The sequence below is a fragment of the Sebastes umbrosus genome, chromosome 20 (assembly GCF_015220745.1).
Source record: "Sebastes umbrosus isolate fSebUmb1 chromosome 20, fSebUmb1.pri, whole genome shotgun sequence".
Classification (NCBI taxonomy): domain Eukaryota; kingdom Metazoa; phylum Chordata; class Actinopteri; order Perciformes; family Sebastidae; genus Sebastes; species Sebastes umbrosus.
In genome coordinates this window covers 1,758,148-1,776,483 of record NC_051288.1, presented here as the reverse complement: position 1 = coordinate 1,776,483, position 18,336 = coordinate 1,758,148, and the positions used below count along the sequence as shown (strand labels likewise).

Sequence of the window (18,336 nt, the reverse complement as noted above, 5' to 3'; positions counted from 1 at the left end):
AAAAGACGCACAGAGAGTGGAGGAGGAGGCTGCTGGAGACAGACAGACAGACAGACAGACAGACAGCATGTTCTGCGGACGGAGGTCTGTTCAGCCATTTCATTTAGAAGTGTTAATGCCAATAACCAGGCTTGCTTGGAGGAGGAGGAGGAGGAGATGGGAGTGGGGGTTTACAGATACTAGACTGAGTTCTGACGCCAGCACTGAAATGATGTAAGAGACGGAGGGAGGGAGAAAGCTGAGAAGGAGGAGTGAAGAAGTAGAGAGAGAGAGAGAGAGAGAGAGAGAGAGAGAGAGAGAGAGAGAGAGAGAGAGAGAGTGGGGTGGTGGGTGTGTGTGTGTGTGTGGGGGGGGGGGTTCACAGCTCTGATATTCTGCTCACTTTCGGAGACCCAGACAGAGAGCAACTCCCCAGCGGGTATCCTTACGAAGGTAGGCTGGCTTTTCACACTCCCACTCTTTGAATATATCAATACAAATAAAAAAATATATGAAGTTTATATTTGATATTTTATTTGAAAAAAAAAAAACATTAACAGGAATTCTCCTGTTTCCACATTCAGTTGAGTGCAGCGATGGTAGGGTGTGTGTGTGTGTGTGATGCTTAACATTAAGATATAACACATTGATTTAAAAGCTGCGGGTTGAACGCGTCGTGCAAACTGCAGGATTAATTTTTTCATGAATAAATCTTGTCAAGTTATGTGGACGAGAAGCCTACAGATTAATGAATGACGTGACTTGTGACGTGAGGATAATACCTAATGAGCCATTATTTATTCCTCCAGCCTAACTTTGACTTGAACACAAAGTGACTGGGTCTCGAGGAATCAGCACCTTGGACAGCGACGCTCCGCGGCTCTCACACCGCGGCTCTCACAGCGCCGCTCAGCCGAGGGAGAGCGCACCGAGCCCGGCCACCGTCAGCTCCTCTCCCCGGTCCAGGACATGGTGCTCTCCTCCTGCCACGGCTCCACGGCGGGTCGCCATGGGCTCTAGTCTGTCCGCTGCATCAGAATACTAGCCGAGAGATGCCCTTGACAGCAGTCTGCACAGAGTTGTATGGAGCATGACGGCGGTGCAGGACACTGAGAGAGCAGTAGAGGAAGACTCGGTGGACAAACTTGGACAAGACTAAAACCCCTCGCATGTTGAACCTGAGTTAAAGTGTCTTTGCCAACAAACACAAGACTTTTTCACACTACCATGGGGATAAAGCACCTTGTGTTGCTGCTGATATACCTGATAGACCCGATGTGCGTGCTGAGCGCCGCTCCGGGCGGTAAGAAAGCCAAGCAGGGAGCCCGGAAGGTTCCCAAAGCCACCCCGGTACCCCCCACGGTGCTCCCGACCACGACCCCGAAGCCGACGCCCGCCAGAAACCACGACATATGCCTGGGCTACTTCGACGTGAGCGGGCAGTACGACAAACAGTTCGAGTGCAACAACACGAACCACCGGTACTGCTGCGGGACGTGCTATTTGCGCTTCTGCTGCGAGTACAAGAAAGACCGGCTGGAACAGAAGACCTGCACCAACTACCAGACTCCGGTATGGGTGCAGACGGCCGCTCCGTCGCCCATCCCGACCGGGGAAACGTACGATCCGAGCATGGATCAGACCAGCACGGCGGTCTACATCACCTGTGGGATCATAGCCTTCATCATAGTGCTGGGAGTGTCGGTCAAAGTTGCGTACGACAAAGCCACAGAGCCGCCTCAGGAAATGAATATACACAGGTGAGTGTGTGAATCCATGCGATGTGTTTTTCAGCACAAATATGTACTCAAATAATTTCTTTAAAATGTTCTCCCCTCAGCAAGATAGACATAGAAACAAAGAAGAGCTCATTTGCTATAGACTGGACAGACTGTGATGCAGACAGGTGTCAAAGGTCATGTCAGAAACAAGCATGTTAATAGTTTCCAATGTGCCATAATAGGCTACAAATGATCATATTTATATGTTAAGTTGAGGTCAGAGTGTCCATATCAGAAATGAACTAGAAATCAGGCTGACAATGTGTTTGAATTAATTAACAGATTGTTATCTGAAGCCACAAACTGATGAGCAGAATCCGCTTCTATTAGATTTCCAGCAGATGTTAAATCCCAAAGAAGTGAATGGGAACGAGAGATAAAAATAATTACGGAGGAGTTGAAAGAGAACTATGACAGTGATTGTGGTAGTCTGGTGCTCGAGAAAAGAGACCGTGTGTGCATCTGTTGTGTGTGGGAGTGAGAAGCACTGAACATTTACATCGGAATAGTTTATACAGCAGAAACATGAAGCTGGGAGAAACATGGCGTCTGGCAGATATTTGGCTCATGAGGCAACCAAGTCAAAGCAGCTAGCTGTCAAACATCATACTTCACCACCTACCCACAATCCCCCCCACACTCCCACCCTCTGTACATCAGCACATGGCAGTCTGGTGTGTTCAGGTGCACATTTGACAGGAATATTTAGCAGAGTTGGGAAAGCATCACCTCCTCAGCTGGCTCCTGCTTCCTCCTGGGGCTTCACCATATGAGCATGATCACACCAGAGTGGACCACATGTTGGAGACTGTACTTACATCAGTGAACAAATGCTGACACACATTATTTCCTCAAGATTGAATAGCTTTTTTTTTTTTATTGGATGCATTATTCAACACTTGAGCAATCTTAAGACTGTGAATAATGGATAGTGTTAACGTTGGGCTGTATCAAGGTCGTGTGACATGCATGCACCGCTGCACATTCAATAAGGAACAGGAAGGGAGGGGGTGAAGCTAAAATATTAATTTAAAAGCAAAGGTTACGGTCGGTGATACATTTGTCGTACAAAAAGCTTTGAGCTGCTGCAGCGCTGCAAAGGTAATTTGATTTCCTTTTTTTCAAAAAAGAGCAATGCCAGAAAAAAGCAAACAAACATTTTTTTTTTAACTTTCTTTCATCATGATTGCTTCTCTCTCTCTCTCTCTCTCTCTCTCTTTCTCTCTTCCATTCTCCTCCCTCGAGGGCTCTGTCCTTCCATATGCACCTGGTGCGGTCTGAAAAACATTCAAATTCAACCCAATTAGACAAGACACTCACACATCCAATGTTGTTTCTCTTTGCAAATGAACATTCGTCATGTTCCCAGATGTAAAAAAAAAAAGAAGAAGAAACAGAGCAGCCCTGAATTACCCATAATAGCACAACACTGTCTTAACAATTAGCAGCCATTCGGCGTGCAGAAAAACAGACATGCTATAATTTCATTTTGAACTGAGTTCAGCTGCACTGAGAGACAAAAACTGTTCAAGAAGAGAGACATGGTGCTGTATTAACCGCCCTTCTTGTGTTTTTGTATTTGGGTTTGCAGGGCCCTTGCAGACATCCTGAGGCAGCAGGGGCCCATCCCCATATCGCAATATGACTGTGAGAATTTCGCAGCGATGAACGGCTCACCCAAAGACAACACGCCAGTCAGAACCTCATCTAAGAACCACTACACCCCCGTTCACACCTCCAAATCCAACCACGGTAAGAGCTTTTTCTCTCGAAGCTTCTCAAGCATTCGCTGGTTTATGTGTCATGACTGTTGGTCAAACAAAGCTCGAAGGCAGATTTCAGCAGTGCAACCCTCTGCACACGTCACTCTCAGTGTGACTATGTAAAGCATTTGTGATGTATTTATTGTTTCTGTGCAAAAAAAAGCGTTCCACTCCCAAAGAGCACCCACTGTGCTAACCCTTTCAGCGGTGTAATCTCCAATGTTAACATCCAGTAATCATCCGATTTGAGGAAGAGAGTGTGAGGGGAGAGAGCGACAGAGAAAAAGAGAAAAAGTGGGGCCTGCTAGCGGAGATAATTACAGGCTGGCAAGGTCCTGCAGTCTCTGACAGGCTCCAAGTGATGGCTTCTCACTCACTCAGTGGGTGAATCAGACGGCGTGACTTAACCCCACGATTCAGAGAACAGGCAAGGAGCATAAATCGGTAATATGGCTGAAAACTGTGCAGGGAAAAAAACAGGCGTCGAATGCAGTATAAGCGCCGGCAGGTTCCTCGACAAAGCAGGTGTTATCAGATGGAAAGAGGCAGAAACACTCAGGGAGAGGGACACAGATGGAAAATAATGAGATATTAGAAACACAAAGGAGTCGGTGAGATAGAAAAAAACACCCAGAAAGACAAAATGTTCCAATGTTGAAAACTGTAAGTGTTGATTTTGCAGCCGTTAAAGCACCAAAATACAATTAAATGTATTTATACAGCAACAGAAATTTACTTGAGACTCTTTTCATGGAGAGCAGGTTTAGACCGCATTCGAGCACTGGGCAAGAAAAACTCATCATTAACGCTACTTTAAAAAAAAGCTTTTTGATTGACACATGGGTAGAATACACCAAGGAAAATCACATTTATGTAGAACTAGTTGTGGGCCAAATGTCGCTGTCCTGTGAAAAACATATATCTCCAAATCTGCCCATTTCGAATTTTTAAGTACAATTGAAGGACTAACGTCGCCGACTCCTTTGGATTATCTGAAAAAGTGACAACAGGGATGTTTTCCTTAACGCTGCAGTCGGTAACTTTGAGCAAATATGACAAAATATTACCAAATTATTGTAAATATTATAAAATTGTCACTATATCCTGACAGTAGGGCATGAGATAGATAATCTGAAGTGTCACAGCGCTGAAGGAAAACAACCAATCAGAGCATAGAAGTCTCTGAGCAGCTGTCAATCGCTGCTCACAAAACTCGTGAACTCTGACCAAACGGTCAAACTAGGGAGCGCTGAAAAAATATGAATCAATATTCTGTTACTGTAATTTCTATTTCTATCCTCAGATGTTTTCAGAAACATATTGTAGTGCACGGTTTAGCTGTAAAATGAGAACGTTTGCTCTGGCGTTCGGCTGGTGGGGGGGGTGCTTGGTTTTGGCTCAACCGTTTTCAACATGGCAGCCGGATCACAAACATTTTTACAGCTGAACAGTACACTAAAATGTGTTTCTGAAAACATTTGAGGGGAGAAATAGGCATTTAAAAAATTATGTTTCACCCATTTAACCATTAGATATTTAAAATCTGATTTCACAAATGTGCTCACCATCCCCTTAAACCCTTAGTGTACTCTCAATTCAGGTTTTTCAACTTCCAATTCTAGGAAAAACATCTTTTTAAAAACTACACTTAATAATAATAATAATAATAATAATAATAATAATAATAATAATAATAATAATAATAATATTAATAATAATAACTTGGATTTATATAGCGTCTTTCAAGAAACCCAAGGACGCTTTACATAGACATAAATAGACACAACAAACGGAACATAGCAGTAGCTAGAGGACATAGACCTTGTTTAAGAGGTAGGTTTTAAGAAGTCTTTTGAAGCTGTCCAGAGATGGGGCGTTGCAGAGCTCTATGGGGAGAGTGTTCCAGAGGATAGGGGGGCTGTCACACTGAAAGCTCTGTCCCCAAAGGTTCGCAGGTTTGTGTGGGGGATGGAGAGCTGACCCGTGCCTGAGGATCTCAGGTTCCGGGACTGTGTGTATGGGTGGAGGAGGTCAGATAGGTACTGAGGAGCCAGGGCATTGAGGGATTTGTAGGTGAGGAGGAGGATTTTGTAGGTGATGCGGGACTTGACCTGGAGCCAACGGAGGTGGATGAGGGTTGGGGTGACGTGCTGCCAGGGCTTGGTGCGGGTGAGAACCCTGGCAGCTGGGTTCTGCACATACTGGAGCCTGTCCAGTGCTTTGCTGGGAACCCCGGACAGAACTCCATTGCAGTAGTCCAAACGGGAGGTGACGAAGGCGTGGATGAGGGTTTCTGCCACTGAGTCAGAGAGTGATTGCCGGAGTCGGGAGATGTTTCTTAGGTGGAAGAAAAAGGATTTGGTGATGAACTTGATGTGAGACTGGAATGAGAGAGTCGGGTCCAGGATGACACCCAGGTTGCGGACTTCTGAGGATGGGAAGAAAGAGCAGCCGTCGACGTGCAGATGTAGGTCTCCAACCTTCCGGAACTGGGCCTTTGGAGCAACAACCATGAGCTCTGTTCACTTCTGTAGAGCCAAGCCATGCAGCTCGGTACAAATCAGCACCACAGTCGTAGTTCTTCCGGTTTGCAAAAAACAGGGTTGTAAAAATAATATATTTAATAAATATATCAAATATCTAGCAGAGCCGAACTAGTAATTACACTGCATCAAAATGATCTATGTTCAGAAAAAGTAAACATTCTGGTGTATTTCTGATATTTTAGCTACATGTAGCATTCTAGAAATGAGGTTTAGGGTTGGGAGTTCTTATTGTTTGCAAAGAGGGCTGTATTTTGTGCACAAAATAAATGACAGTTTTGCAGGTAGTGAAAAGCTGGCTACGCAAAACTGACAGAAAACAACTTTACTACTTGGAATCAAATCAGAACTAATTTGGCTTCAACATCGACCCATCATATTGTTGAGTTATCAAAGACACTTTGGTGTTTCTGTGTTGAGTAATGTGGTAACACCCTGGCAACGGTATAAAACGTTGCATTTCAACAATTTTGTTTCTGGCGAGACCTGAAATAATCTTCGGAATAACTAACAAACTAAAGATCAAATGCATTCACTGAACTAAGATTGTGGAAATAAAATGCACATTTCTTGCTAAAAATGTTATCGCAACACATTTTAATGCCGTACCTACCATCAAATATTGCATTTTCTACTGACAATAAAATCAATGTCCGCCGTTTTGTTTTGTTTTGATGGAAAGACGCTTGTCAGTCACAGTATGTGGACTAAAAATGCAATTTAGATCTCACAAGTTCAGAGCCGTTATTGTGAGACTGATACGTTTTGCGCTGTGGACCAACGTAGCTATTAGTTTGATGTGAGACTGGGTTGGTGTGCCACATGTTCCCACCACAAAATGTAACATTATCTCCACTTCAGCTCCTCATTTGATTAACCTGACATGTAGATATTTAAATATTTATAAAGACTTTCTGATACCTCAGGGCAGCGGTACGCAGTACAGGGTTAACAGGGCATGTCTATACAGGGTTAACGGGGCATGTCTACTGGTTCTGACCGAACTGCAGCAACATTTCTGAAGTTCTGAAAGCCAAACATCCCAGCACCTGATGCGGTGCATGTCGTTGTTACAGTTGATTGGAGTTACAGGACAGCGAAACTATTTCTGCGTCTTGTTCTCTAAATAATAGATCATGCATACTTCCAGCTCTGTTTGGGCATGCAGACTCTTGTGTGTCATGTAAAGTTGGCCTCTTTCTGCCACATCGCCGTCTATCAAATACTTGCTGGGAACATTTTCTTGCAGCTCAGTGTTGGTTGCAACCACAGTCTGCGTTCATTCACTTAGCGTCTCCCTCACTCATTCGCTGCATCGGTCTATTCCTAATGGTCACTAGCCGGCCGTGCACGGGACACGGCTTCTACGCAGCTGCACGTGGCGGGCTGTCTTCAGCGCGACCTTGCATCCATTTATACTCAGTAAAGGTCTGGCATCACTTTATCTGACTCTGGTTTGGCTGTGACTATTTTGCCTGCTTGCACACAATCACTGCAAAAAGAACACAACTCAGGCCGGCTCAGCTCAGTCTAACACAGCCGAGCCCCACTCCCCCCTTCATCAGGGGGATCACAGCAGTCCTGATGGGGTTGGACATGAAAGGCAGTGACAGCCTGGGCGAAAGCGTGGTTAATGTGTGTGTATAAATTGGGAGCTCCGCTTGATGCCTTGACAGGCTCCAAGGTGCTGTGGAGAGGGAGTCCACTCGCAATCATAGAAAATGCATATTCATGTGCACCTAAATGGGCATTTGGCACAGGGCGGGGAGGCGGGTCTCTTAAGGAGAGGGTCCTTACTGTAGTCATCACTGCTAAGAATGGCACTTCACATTCAGAGGCATTTTCAGACACTTTTAAATCAAGTGGAGAGACCTCATAAAGCAAGTGTCTAAAGGGCCCAAGAGGATCCTATCAACTCATGTCAAGAGTGGGAATAACATCTATTTCTCCTTTGATCCTCAACATGGAACGATGCCCGGTCGCTCTCAGCGGTGATCACTCCCTTACCAAAGTAATTTCTTTCATCCTCAGAGCTTTGTTTAGGCTCAATTCTAAAAATGCATGCTGATTTATTTTTTCACATTGCAGGCCTTGTATAGTGACATGGTACCCTTGGTGCACTGCAAAACTTCCCCTGCATTTTTAGAATGATATATTCCTTTAAAAAAAAAAAAAGCGAAACAGTACAGACAGCATAATATGATACCAGCGCAAGTGCTGCTATTTTTATTCACATCCACTCTGCATTGTTGTGGACTCAGATCCTCTTTTAGGTCGGGGTGTAAACACAGAGCGCCCCACGGCCACAACAAGGAGCAAACCTTGAAAGGGAGGAGTAGATACCTTTACAGGAGTTCGCCTTTGGTTAAAGTAAACAATAACCGCGTCTCTGAGTAATGCAGTTTGGCCCACAGCTCTCTTCAGATGAAGTTGATTTATTTACCGCACACCACAGGCAAAGATTTGTCTCTCTTTTTTTTTACTTTTTGAAAAGTGTTGCTTGGTTTCCTCTCTGACATTTTCTTAATGCGTAGAATGATGAAATATAGTTTTCAGGTAGTGCAGGGAGTAGCTGTTTCCTCCGTCTCAGTTTACCTTAAAAAACAATTACTCCCATATAGCACTTCTGCAAAAAAAAATAAAACAATAGGCAAATTGTAATATGAGTTATGGGGCTGCGTTTACTGTACCAGAAGTATCAGAATAAGCAGAATAAGAAGGATGTCGATGCTCACGCAGAGGTTGAAAAGCCTTCCATCTATGTGAGTGTGAGCTCCTACAGTATACAGCTCTGGAGGGATCGGAGCAGTTCTTTTCTTCTGTTGGAGACGAGCAGCCTCCCGTACTTAAAGGTCATCTGCTGTGGACAATTAGAGGTTGTGATGATAGAATAACATTTCCAGCTATTTAGCAGCTTTGACATGACCTTCAGATATTTTCAAAGCACGTAGCATTGCGCGTGCATGTGTGTGTGTGTGTGTGTAGTGAGTTGCCCAAAAAAGTAGTTTTGCCTAAATAACAAAAAAGTGATTTAATTACTCTAATTATTCGCCAAAAGGCACTTTTATAATCATATTCAGTGAGCCCTCCCGCCCAAACCACACACACACACACACACACACACACACATGCACACACAACACCTCCCTCTTCTACGTGCAACCTCCTTCCAATTAATTGTTAAAGTGTGCAGGTATAACATTTCTGCTGTGACCTCGCTGGCTCCCCATAGGCCTGATAATCATCCCCCACATGTTAAAATCAACATTTCTATGCTGACTGCATCAACATGTTTAATAGAAGCTTCCTCCTGAGTGCACCTGTGTTAAACCTCAGCATCTGAGAGACCCCCGCCTAATTGTCTCCTGCCCTAGATCTCATTATTGCCCCTTATTATACAGCTGGACCTTTGGCCCCCCTGAGTGTACATGTGTGTGCGGGTGGAAGAGGTTTCATGTGTGGAGGCAGGGATCCATCAGCATCTCTTTCCAGCAGCAGTACCAGTTAATTATGGGCCGGTGTGGATCAGGACTTATTGCACTGCATCATTAGTTTCATGAGAGGGCAGGGGCTGGGTTAAAAGAAGAGGGGCATGTTTTTTGCCAAGATGGCATTTAAAAAGCTCCAGTGTGTATCTCAGACTGAGAGGAAGATAAAGATATGAAGATATGCGATGCCGAGCACCAGCTGAACGACTTTATCGAGATGATGTACACAGCTCTATGTCCACTCCAGCAGATCGGCATCTGATGTTAATGCTATAAAATCAGTATACCATGTAAATTACCCCTGCCTGGCTGTGTTAAAGCTTAATCGACCTTGGAGTCAGATAACCTCCCCGATGCCAGCCACACAGTACCACATCCAGCTCGGTTCATGATAGAATTATCTTATTATTCACATTTTCCCGCTCTCTGAGGTAATTCAGAGGGTGTAGGTGTCCAACGAAGAAGTCTGATTAAAAAAGTATTACCATATGAATCCTCAGCGGCGGCCCGTTCATTTCCGCGGCACATCGTTGAGGTGAAAGTCACGATTTTCTTTGTATCAAGGACGATAAATTCATAATGCGTAGCCTTCCCCCTGCAGGCTCTTCATGCTACCTCACCTTAATGAGCTGGGAATGGCAGCGGGAGGAAAGGAGGGGATTGCTTTTGAAGGGGCTCTCACATTCGAGGGTTGTCGCAGTGGTTCGTGGAGTGGCCTCCCAATGACAAAGTTGACAAAGGAAGACAACAATAGCACGTGTGCGTGTCACACACAGAATTGCTGGTATGATTGAATGGGAAAATAACCTCTGCAGATAGTCTATCTGCAGCCGTGACAGCAGCGCAGGGAGAGGTGTGATTGAGTTCAAAGTGCATTGGTATGTGGGTGGTTGAAACATATTGCTTTTTTTTTCTTTCTGAGGATCGTTGCACTATGTTTGCTTGTATGGTTCACTTTTCCACCGTTTCCCCTCTTATCTGTGCCTGAGGGAAAGACTCTAGTTCTCTGTTTGACACCATGAAAAAGACACAACTGGGGCCACTGAGAGCGTGATGGGAAAGACTAAACACTGTTTTATAAGGGGCCATAGTGATCGCCAGCCTTTACTAAAGTATTTGAGTTTCTAAGACTTTGTTTCCTGCATTTTGGTGTCTTTTAAAGAATGAAAATAGTAAAATAATAAGTGCACTGCAACAGCATTTTTATTTTAATTAACTTACTTTTAATTCTCACGAAACAAAACTGAATAATTCGCCCCTCTGGCATGAACTTGCATGAATCTCTGGCATAAACTAATATTCATCAGTTTTCATTCATTCATTTTCTGCCCCTGCTTGAGTATCTCTTTCTCTTAGTACTCTCCATTTCTCTCTCCATTTCTCACTCACTGAACAAAATGCAACAACGCCACCACTGCGCTCTGAAACCCATTTTCCAATGGCTTGCGCCGCCATTGCCGCCATTGCCGCCATTGCCGCCATTGGCTTTTCCGTGCGTTGAGCAAAGCCCGACTTCGGGCGCTGTGTGGTGTAATGTGAACCCAACGGCGAGGCAGTTATGTAGCGAGCGGTCGCGAGCAGCTCTCTTCCGCCAGGACACAACATTATTTGTAGCTGTATTATTGTCCGCGTGAAAACAGTAGAACTGATACACGCTGTACAGTGCCAGAAACAGGTTGAGATAACCAAATGAAAGAAAAGTGTGAAAATTTGCTATAAATCGGGAGAAATATGGGAGAATTGAGTGTCAGAATAGTTGCTTATTTTTCTGTAAATTGACCTATATTTGTTCAGATTTGATGCTTTGCTTTGTCTAGTGATAATAAACTAAATATAAAGGGGAATCCACCATTTTTACATAATATCTTTCCAACTTTACCGAAATATCCAAGTTAGTAAAAGCTTCTGCTGACACTGTTCAGATGCTTTGTTGGGCCGATATCCAATGGGAAGCCTTGATGAGCAACGTCATGACAACAACTCTGACTAGTCATAATGAGGTTATAGATATCTGGAATAAAAATTGTGACTAGTCACAATGTGGTTGTAGATATCTCTAATGTTAATTCCGGATAGTCAAGCTTAGCTATTAAATGTAAAAACAGCTTGCCATACAAAGCTCCTCCAAAACCACAGAAGACACTACACAACTGTTTAACACAGTCTGAGCAGTACGGGACATTGTCATGGGCTGCACACCTCCACAGGTTAACCAGACAGTTGATAGATAGTAGGATATATATATAATTTTAGAGCTAAAACTGTCCTGTAATTCATGAAGTTAAAAAGTCAAGTGTTAGAAGAATACATGAAAAAATAATATAGTTTTGTTCATCTTAAATGTTCCTTCTGCTTGTAACCCCTCAGATGATGTGATCAGCATACTGACCCTGTGTGTATATGTCTGTCTGACTGATTGTATCCATGTGTACATGTGTATGTGTGTGTGTGTGTGTGTGTGTGTGTGTGTGTGAGCAGGTCTTCACTATGGGAAGGAGAGCGTCCGGAGCAGTGGAGGCGCTGACCTTCACAACTTCATCTCCTCTGGCTTCGTGACGTTGGGTCGAGGCCATCCGAAAGGTAAAGTACCTTTTCTTTTCCGTCTTTTTTTCTTCTCTTTTCTCTCGCAGGAGATCGAATTAACTCTTCTTATCTACGAACACTGCGCTGTATACTCGCTGAATGCTAAAGCGACCCACGTAATGTTCCGCTCGCAACAGCGGTGATCAACAACGAGACACCGACGGAGGTGAAATGTTTCCCGATTCAATTTCCCTCCCGAGCAATTCAAATGAACTCCTGCCTCTGCGTTTTGCAATTAAATACAAGCAAACACACACTTACCGCTGCTGATGGGCAGAGACGGGGTGAAGAAGGTGACTCCAAACTCACACACACACACACATGCAGCCATTAGTCGGGGGTGGGGGGGCAGAGTTTTCCCATGGGTACTACCCTGATTAGTATGCAGCCATGTTGGCCGAGCTCTTGTGATTTATTCCCATCCATTTTCGCTCCACAAATCACACCGCGCGTGTGTGTGTGTGCGTGTGTGTGTGTGTGTGTGTGTGTGTGTGTGTGTGTGTGTGTTACCTTGCGGGGGTTGCGAGGCGAACTCCTGTACCTGATACTGCGTTTGAATGTTTAATTGAATGTTTTTGTGCCAGATTGAAAATGCTTGTAATATTTCATGGTGGCTTTAGTAAAAAATCTACATGATTTAAATGTAATTTGGTTCCACTGCTGCACACACACATACATACATGTATTTATTTCCTGTTTATTACAGCAGCTGATGACCTGTCGATGCTTTAAGAAATACCAGCTCAGATTTAGGAATTTCTTGGCAGGCATGTGTGGCTTCTCCACCAGCAGAAACTAAGCTCTTTTTACAAAGTAGTTTCCAAGTGCACAACGAACTGCAGGGGCCTGGAAGCTTCTCTCCACTTTTAATTCTAATGGGGAACCGTTGTATTTATGTTTACATGAAATTAGCAGTTTTTCTCTCCCTGCTTTTTGATTCGTTTGTTTTCATCCCCAGAGGGGGTCCGTTTCACAATGGTATTCATATGCAGCCAGCCCCCCCACCACCACCCGCATCTCTACCAGAGATGAGAAATTAGAAAAAAATAATGATTAGGTTTTATGAATCCTGATTCTTTTAAGTAGATTTTCCCTTCTGTACAAAGATCATAACAGCATCACTCCGACATCTCTGGCTATATACTTGTCACAACAACAGCATGGGGCGTTCAGCATCTGTGCAGTGAAATCTGTGTTTTCTTGCAGCGGGTAGCCTTTGATTCCTTTGCTGCAAAAACAAATGAAACGTGACAGATTGAGATCTTGGAAAGGTCTGCTGACGCTAAGATTTTTGCAAAAAAAAAAGTATGTGAAGCATGTGCAAGAGCCTCGCTTCCTTAACAGTATTCTTCTTTCCATCGTCTCTGTTCGACTGCCTTATGTCCAGAGGCAGGTGTTACTGTGGATTGAATCCTAAAATCAATGAAACACTGGTCTGAAGTTTGGTTTGGGTATTGTTGGTGCTCGGTATTATCTTTAGCATTTCACAAGTGTACAATCACTTCAGGGTGGTGGAGGGAAACGAACAGTTTAACCAAGCCTCCCCCGCTCTCTCAGTCTCTTTACAAGCACTCTTCATATCCGCAAAAGCAGAATGGCTTCAGCTACATAATACAGCACTTCTCTCTCTGATTGACTGAAGGATATAAATTGCTCCTATAACTGCCGTATATTCAGTGTTTTACTGCCATACACTGTCGTTTCTGTTTCTAGTCTAATGATTTATGAATTTATCCAAAATCTGTGGATGGATTTTTAACGTCCAGCACGGTGAACCTGTGGGCTCGCAGGGATGAGATGGAGTCACGTTAAGGTTAACAGCATGTAAACAGTCCGGTTGAATTAAAATCATACTGAGCTCCATTATTTTTTGAAGAGGTTTGCACAGCTTGGTTTGCTCTGGCAGAGAGTAACAAAGCTGGAAAAAAGAATGCAAACAGACATTCAGTGGTCAGTCAGTGGAAACATTCTGTTTCCACATGAATCTGGAGACAGATGTTGTCTTCTTCCCAGTTGTTTTGCAGTATATGTATGTTTTGCCGCACTGACAGAACAAGGTTTAGGAGTCATGATGTAGTCCTAGGCTTGGGTAAGCATGCCGTCTCTTACGGTGCTTAATTATACAGACGGAAAGTGTTTGGTTGTTAATTATATGGCAAGCTGTGTGTATGTGTGTGTGTGTGTGTGTTGTGTGTTAGTGTTGTAGCGCAGCCCTTGGGGAGGACAGGTGAGGTCAGAGAGTGTTGCTGAGCATCAGAGCAGCTGGATGCTTCACATGTGTGTGGCGGGGTACAAAACAACCCTGTGCTGAACTCTAAATGAGATCTGCCATGAGCGCTGGGCTGCTCATACTGCAGTCCAAGAGTTTGTTGTAATGTACTAACCTTCCCCTCAGCTTACCCTGTGTAATTCTACTTTAGTTAGTGGTGTCCTACATTTCCCTAAAATGCCTTTCAGCAATCTTTTGAATAGAGCCATGAACTTGTTGTGGCCATCTCTAGGGTACACAGAGATGGAGTTTTCATCTGTGTCCTGTCATCCTGCATACTTATTCTAAACACGTTGTGTGTTCAAACTGGAAAAAGTGACAAAACTAATCTTTCACTGAGAAGCAGTTACAGGAAATCCAAGAGTAACGGAGCAGTGTTGTCTAAATGCTTGGGTCGGACTGCCCGTGTGAGCAGTGCGTGACGGCTGCCTTGCTCAACCGCTGTCAACTCTTTCTTTCTACATAGAGTTTGTCTTTCATAATGGCCATTTAATTTCATTATAAATGTAATTTATATATATTTACAACAGAAAAAGGTTAAGAAGCATGTGGTAATTTTGTAAATAATAGTAATAATCCACAATTAAATCTCTGTACTTTATTCATTCATGGAGCAGTACAAGTCACTGCATTTTCTACAACACTGTCCTGTAAATATTTCAAATGAAAAACCAACACATTCTTACACAGTGTAAAACTGCATGAAATGTTACGTTTTGAAAACACAAACAAAAAGACTTCTTTAGGTTTTGGCAACAAAACTACAACTTCTTTAGGTTTAAGCAACAAAACTACAACTTCTTTAGGTTTAGACAGCAAAACTACAACTTCTTTAGGTTTAAGCAACAAAACTACAACTTCTTTAGGTTTAGACAGCAAAACTACAACATCTGTAGGTTTAAGCAATAATACTACAACTTCTTTAGGTTTAGGCAAAAAAACCCATTTAGTTAAGTTTAGGGGTGAACATCGTTTTTGGGCTTAAAATATCTAAGAACACAAAGACAACTACGTGTTGTTGGTTTTTGCACAGGATGCAAACTCCAGTCTACTGGTTGAAACCCTATGTTTTGTGTCCCATCCATCGTCCCTGACCTCCACCCTTTATGGAGTTTCTATATCTGTCTATACTATAGCGCCTGACTTCCGCTTCTGCTCTTGTCATAATTACTACAGTTGCTAGAGGTCGCTAAAGATAGCTAAAAAGATGATAAAACCTACTAGTGGTTGTAGTAGACCCTATTGACAGACATCTATGTGGCTTATAGCGACTGATAATGCCTATTTAATAGCCTGACAACAGTCTAATCGGCTGCCTTCCGAAACCTTCAGCTATTGTATGGAGTTAGGTGTAGTGTGAGGGTGGGTTGCCATCTGTTCCCTGCATGTTTTCCCTTTGCTCTAAGTCCTGGATTTGTTGAAACAGTGATGAACATCCAGAAATACTGGCTGCAGAGGTAGTGAATGTCTTTCTTTGGGGGAAGATTTAATGGCACAAACATATGGCATCACTTTTGTTTGTTACTTGTGCTCAAAATTCCTCCAAATTGTTGAACTCCAGCCTTGTGTTTACCCAGAGTGACAATCTTTTAGTAATGCTAAACTATAGCATCCACAGCTGCTTACCTTGCTCCTGTCCCCCCAGCCATCTGTCCAAATCAATGCACCGCCTCACAGATTCCTTTGCTCCTGTGTATTCTGTTGTCCTCTTGTCCAAAATTAGGAGGCAGTAAGGGTTGAGGTTTCTGTCAAACTGAGCCAAACTAATGAGGATGCTCACTGATCTGTTGTGTGTGTGTGTGTGTGTGTGTGTGTGCTGCAGATGGGACTGCACTGTTACACTGCCTTGGGTGTAAAAACTGCAGAATTCAGTTTGAAGCTTCAGAGTCGCCAATGATTGTATAAAAGTTCTCTGGAAACATAATCTCAGAAGATAGATAAGAGGGAGCCCGAGCAACTTTGCTTTCCCTTGTTTGCTGGCGGTGGTGATGCAACGCTACACCACATCATCGCTTGTAGCGTACATCGACTGAAGCCCAATCGCAGGCTTAATTGTTCCTGTCACAGAAGAGCTGCAGTGTACTTTTCTATTCACTCACTGTCACCGAGCAAAACTCTGCACAGTAAATCACTGTCACATTGTCACACACATTTCCGTGTGTTTAAGAAGAGCAAAGCTCAGCGTGCGGGCGGTTGGGATTGAGAATCCCTGCCTTTGATGTAGCCGGATTACAACTCTAACACCTTGATTGATTGGAATGTTCTGCCTCAGACAGGAGAGCGGATTGACAGCCAGCATGCAAATTTGATAGTGTATTAAAAATGCAGCTTGCCCGCTGTTATTGGTTGAATGCGTCCATTTTAATTATTTTTCCATATGTCAGCCTTGTTGATATGAAAAGCAGCCAAGCCACAGCATCCGGAGAAGTGATTACTTCAGACAAAGCCTCCATCCTTGACTTAGCATGTGCTATACTTCATTACCTTGCTAAGCCCAACTTTTAATTCTGCCCTGTGGAAGAAGTCAAATTGGTTTTCATGGCAGGCAATTATTGTTTTTATGAATATGATGTGTCTGGAATGGTGGATATGGTGATGTAGCAGCAGAATTAGCGGGGGATGTTATCACAGAACTTTTATTTACTGCGCAATTTCAGCACATTAACGAGTGCAAGAGCCGCTAATTGGTGTGTTCCTTATATAGCGAGTTGGACTGTACAGCAGTGCAGTACTAAGAGCCCGTAGGGACTATCAAGGGAAAGGACTTGTGGAAAAAAAGGATCTAACAAAGCAAACACCAATCATTTGTTTCTGCTGTTGCATACTAACAGCTGTTTGCCTCTAATTTGTCCTTTTTGTTTACCCTTTGTGAAGAACTTGATGACAGGGTATAAAAAAACCCCTCTCTGCGTCTCAGTACTTCCCTCTGATTGTGAAACAGTCATCTCCTGTTCCTCTGAATGAATCAGATGCCGTGGAACAACAAGCCCACAGGCAGTATCATCATTTCCAGCCCGTGTAATCAACACTCCAGGCTGATGAGGCAGAAGATGAAAACATCCGCCCGTGAAAACCTTTGGTGTTGTTTAAGGTACACAAGAGAAAAACAAGGCCAGATAGGAGCTGAATCACACGGTGACCACAAAAAGCTCCGACACATCATCAAACCAGAGATGGAAAATGAAATCTGTGATGCAAAACTCACATTTTCCAGCAAGTGAAATGGTGTAACAGTCACTCACTTTAACCTTCAGTTCAGTTTGTCAGCTGCTACTGACTCAGTGATGGTTTGTGCATTTGGCCAGGCCTTTGTGAGGTGTTGTGTCAGTTTTTAGCCTCATTATTGAGACTTGCCTTTTTACTTGACTTGTATTTTTTTAGCGTTTTAAAGGCTGCGTACTTTAACAAACTCCTCCTACAGATTTAATCAGATCGACTTGAAATTTGGTAAGGACCATCTTAAGACCTTAACGATGAAAAGTTATTAAAATGTGAGTTTTCATGGACCGACCTGACCGTGGCGTGGTGGCCATTTTGCACCATTCGCCATGAAACAGGAAGTTGTTGTAACTCTACTGTACATTGTCTGATCTGCCCCAAATTTCATGATGAGGGTCCAGTACTGAGGAAATTTACATGTCCATATTGAGTCACACTCATTGCGCCCCCTACTGGCAACAGGAAATGACATGTTTTCTATTTTAATGTACTCCTCCTAGCAGGTTGATCAGATCCACCTCAAATGTGGTCAGAAAAGCCTTAAGACCTTGATGATGCGTTATTGTGAAGACTGTCAGTTTTCTTGTGGGAGGTTTCATTGCACTCAGCAGATAGTTCCTGTTTCATTGGTATGGGTTATCCCCGCCCCCTACACATTTGCCACGTCAGTCCAGCCCGGACAGCTGAGGCAGCGAGGTCCGCTCCAGCAGA

General features: G+C 43.6%; 1 protein-coding gene across 1 annotated transcript in view; it reads left to right on the top strand.

The window, feature by feature from the left end:
• The first annotated feature begins 345 nt into the window (after window positions 1-345).
• Window positions 346-18,336, top strand: part of LOC119479515 (protein shisa-6-like) — a 76,233-nt gene continuing 58,242 nt past the window's right edge. The window contains 4 exon segments of the mRNA XM_037755237.1: window positions 346-432; window positions 789-1,739; window positions 3,352-3,512; window positions 12,033-12,134. Coding sequence (XP_037611165.1) covers window positions 1,207-1,739; window positions 3,352-3,512; window positions 12,033-12,134 — 796 coding nt within the window. The 5' untranslated portion in view covers window positions 346-432; window positions 789-1,206.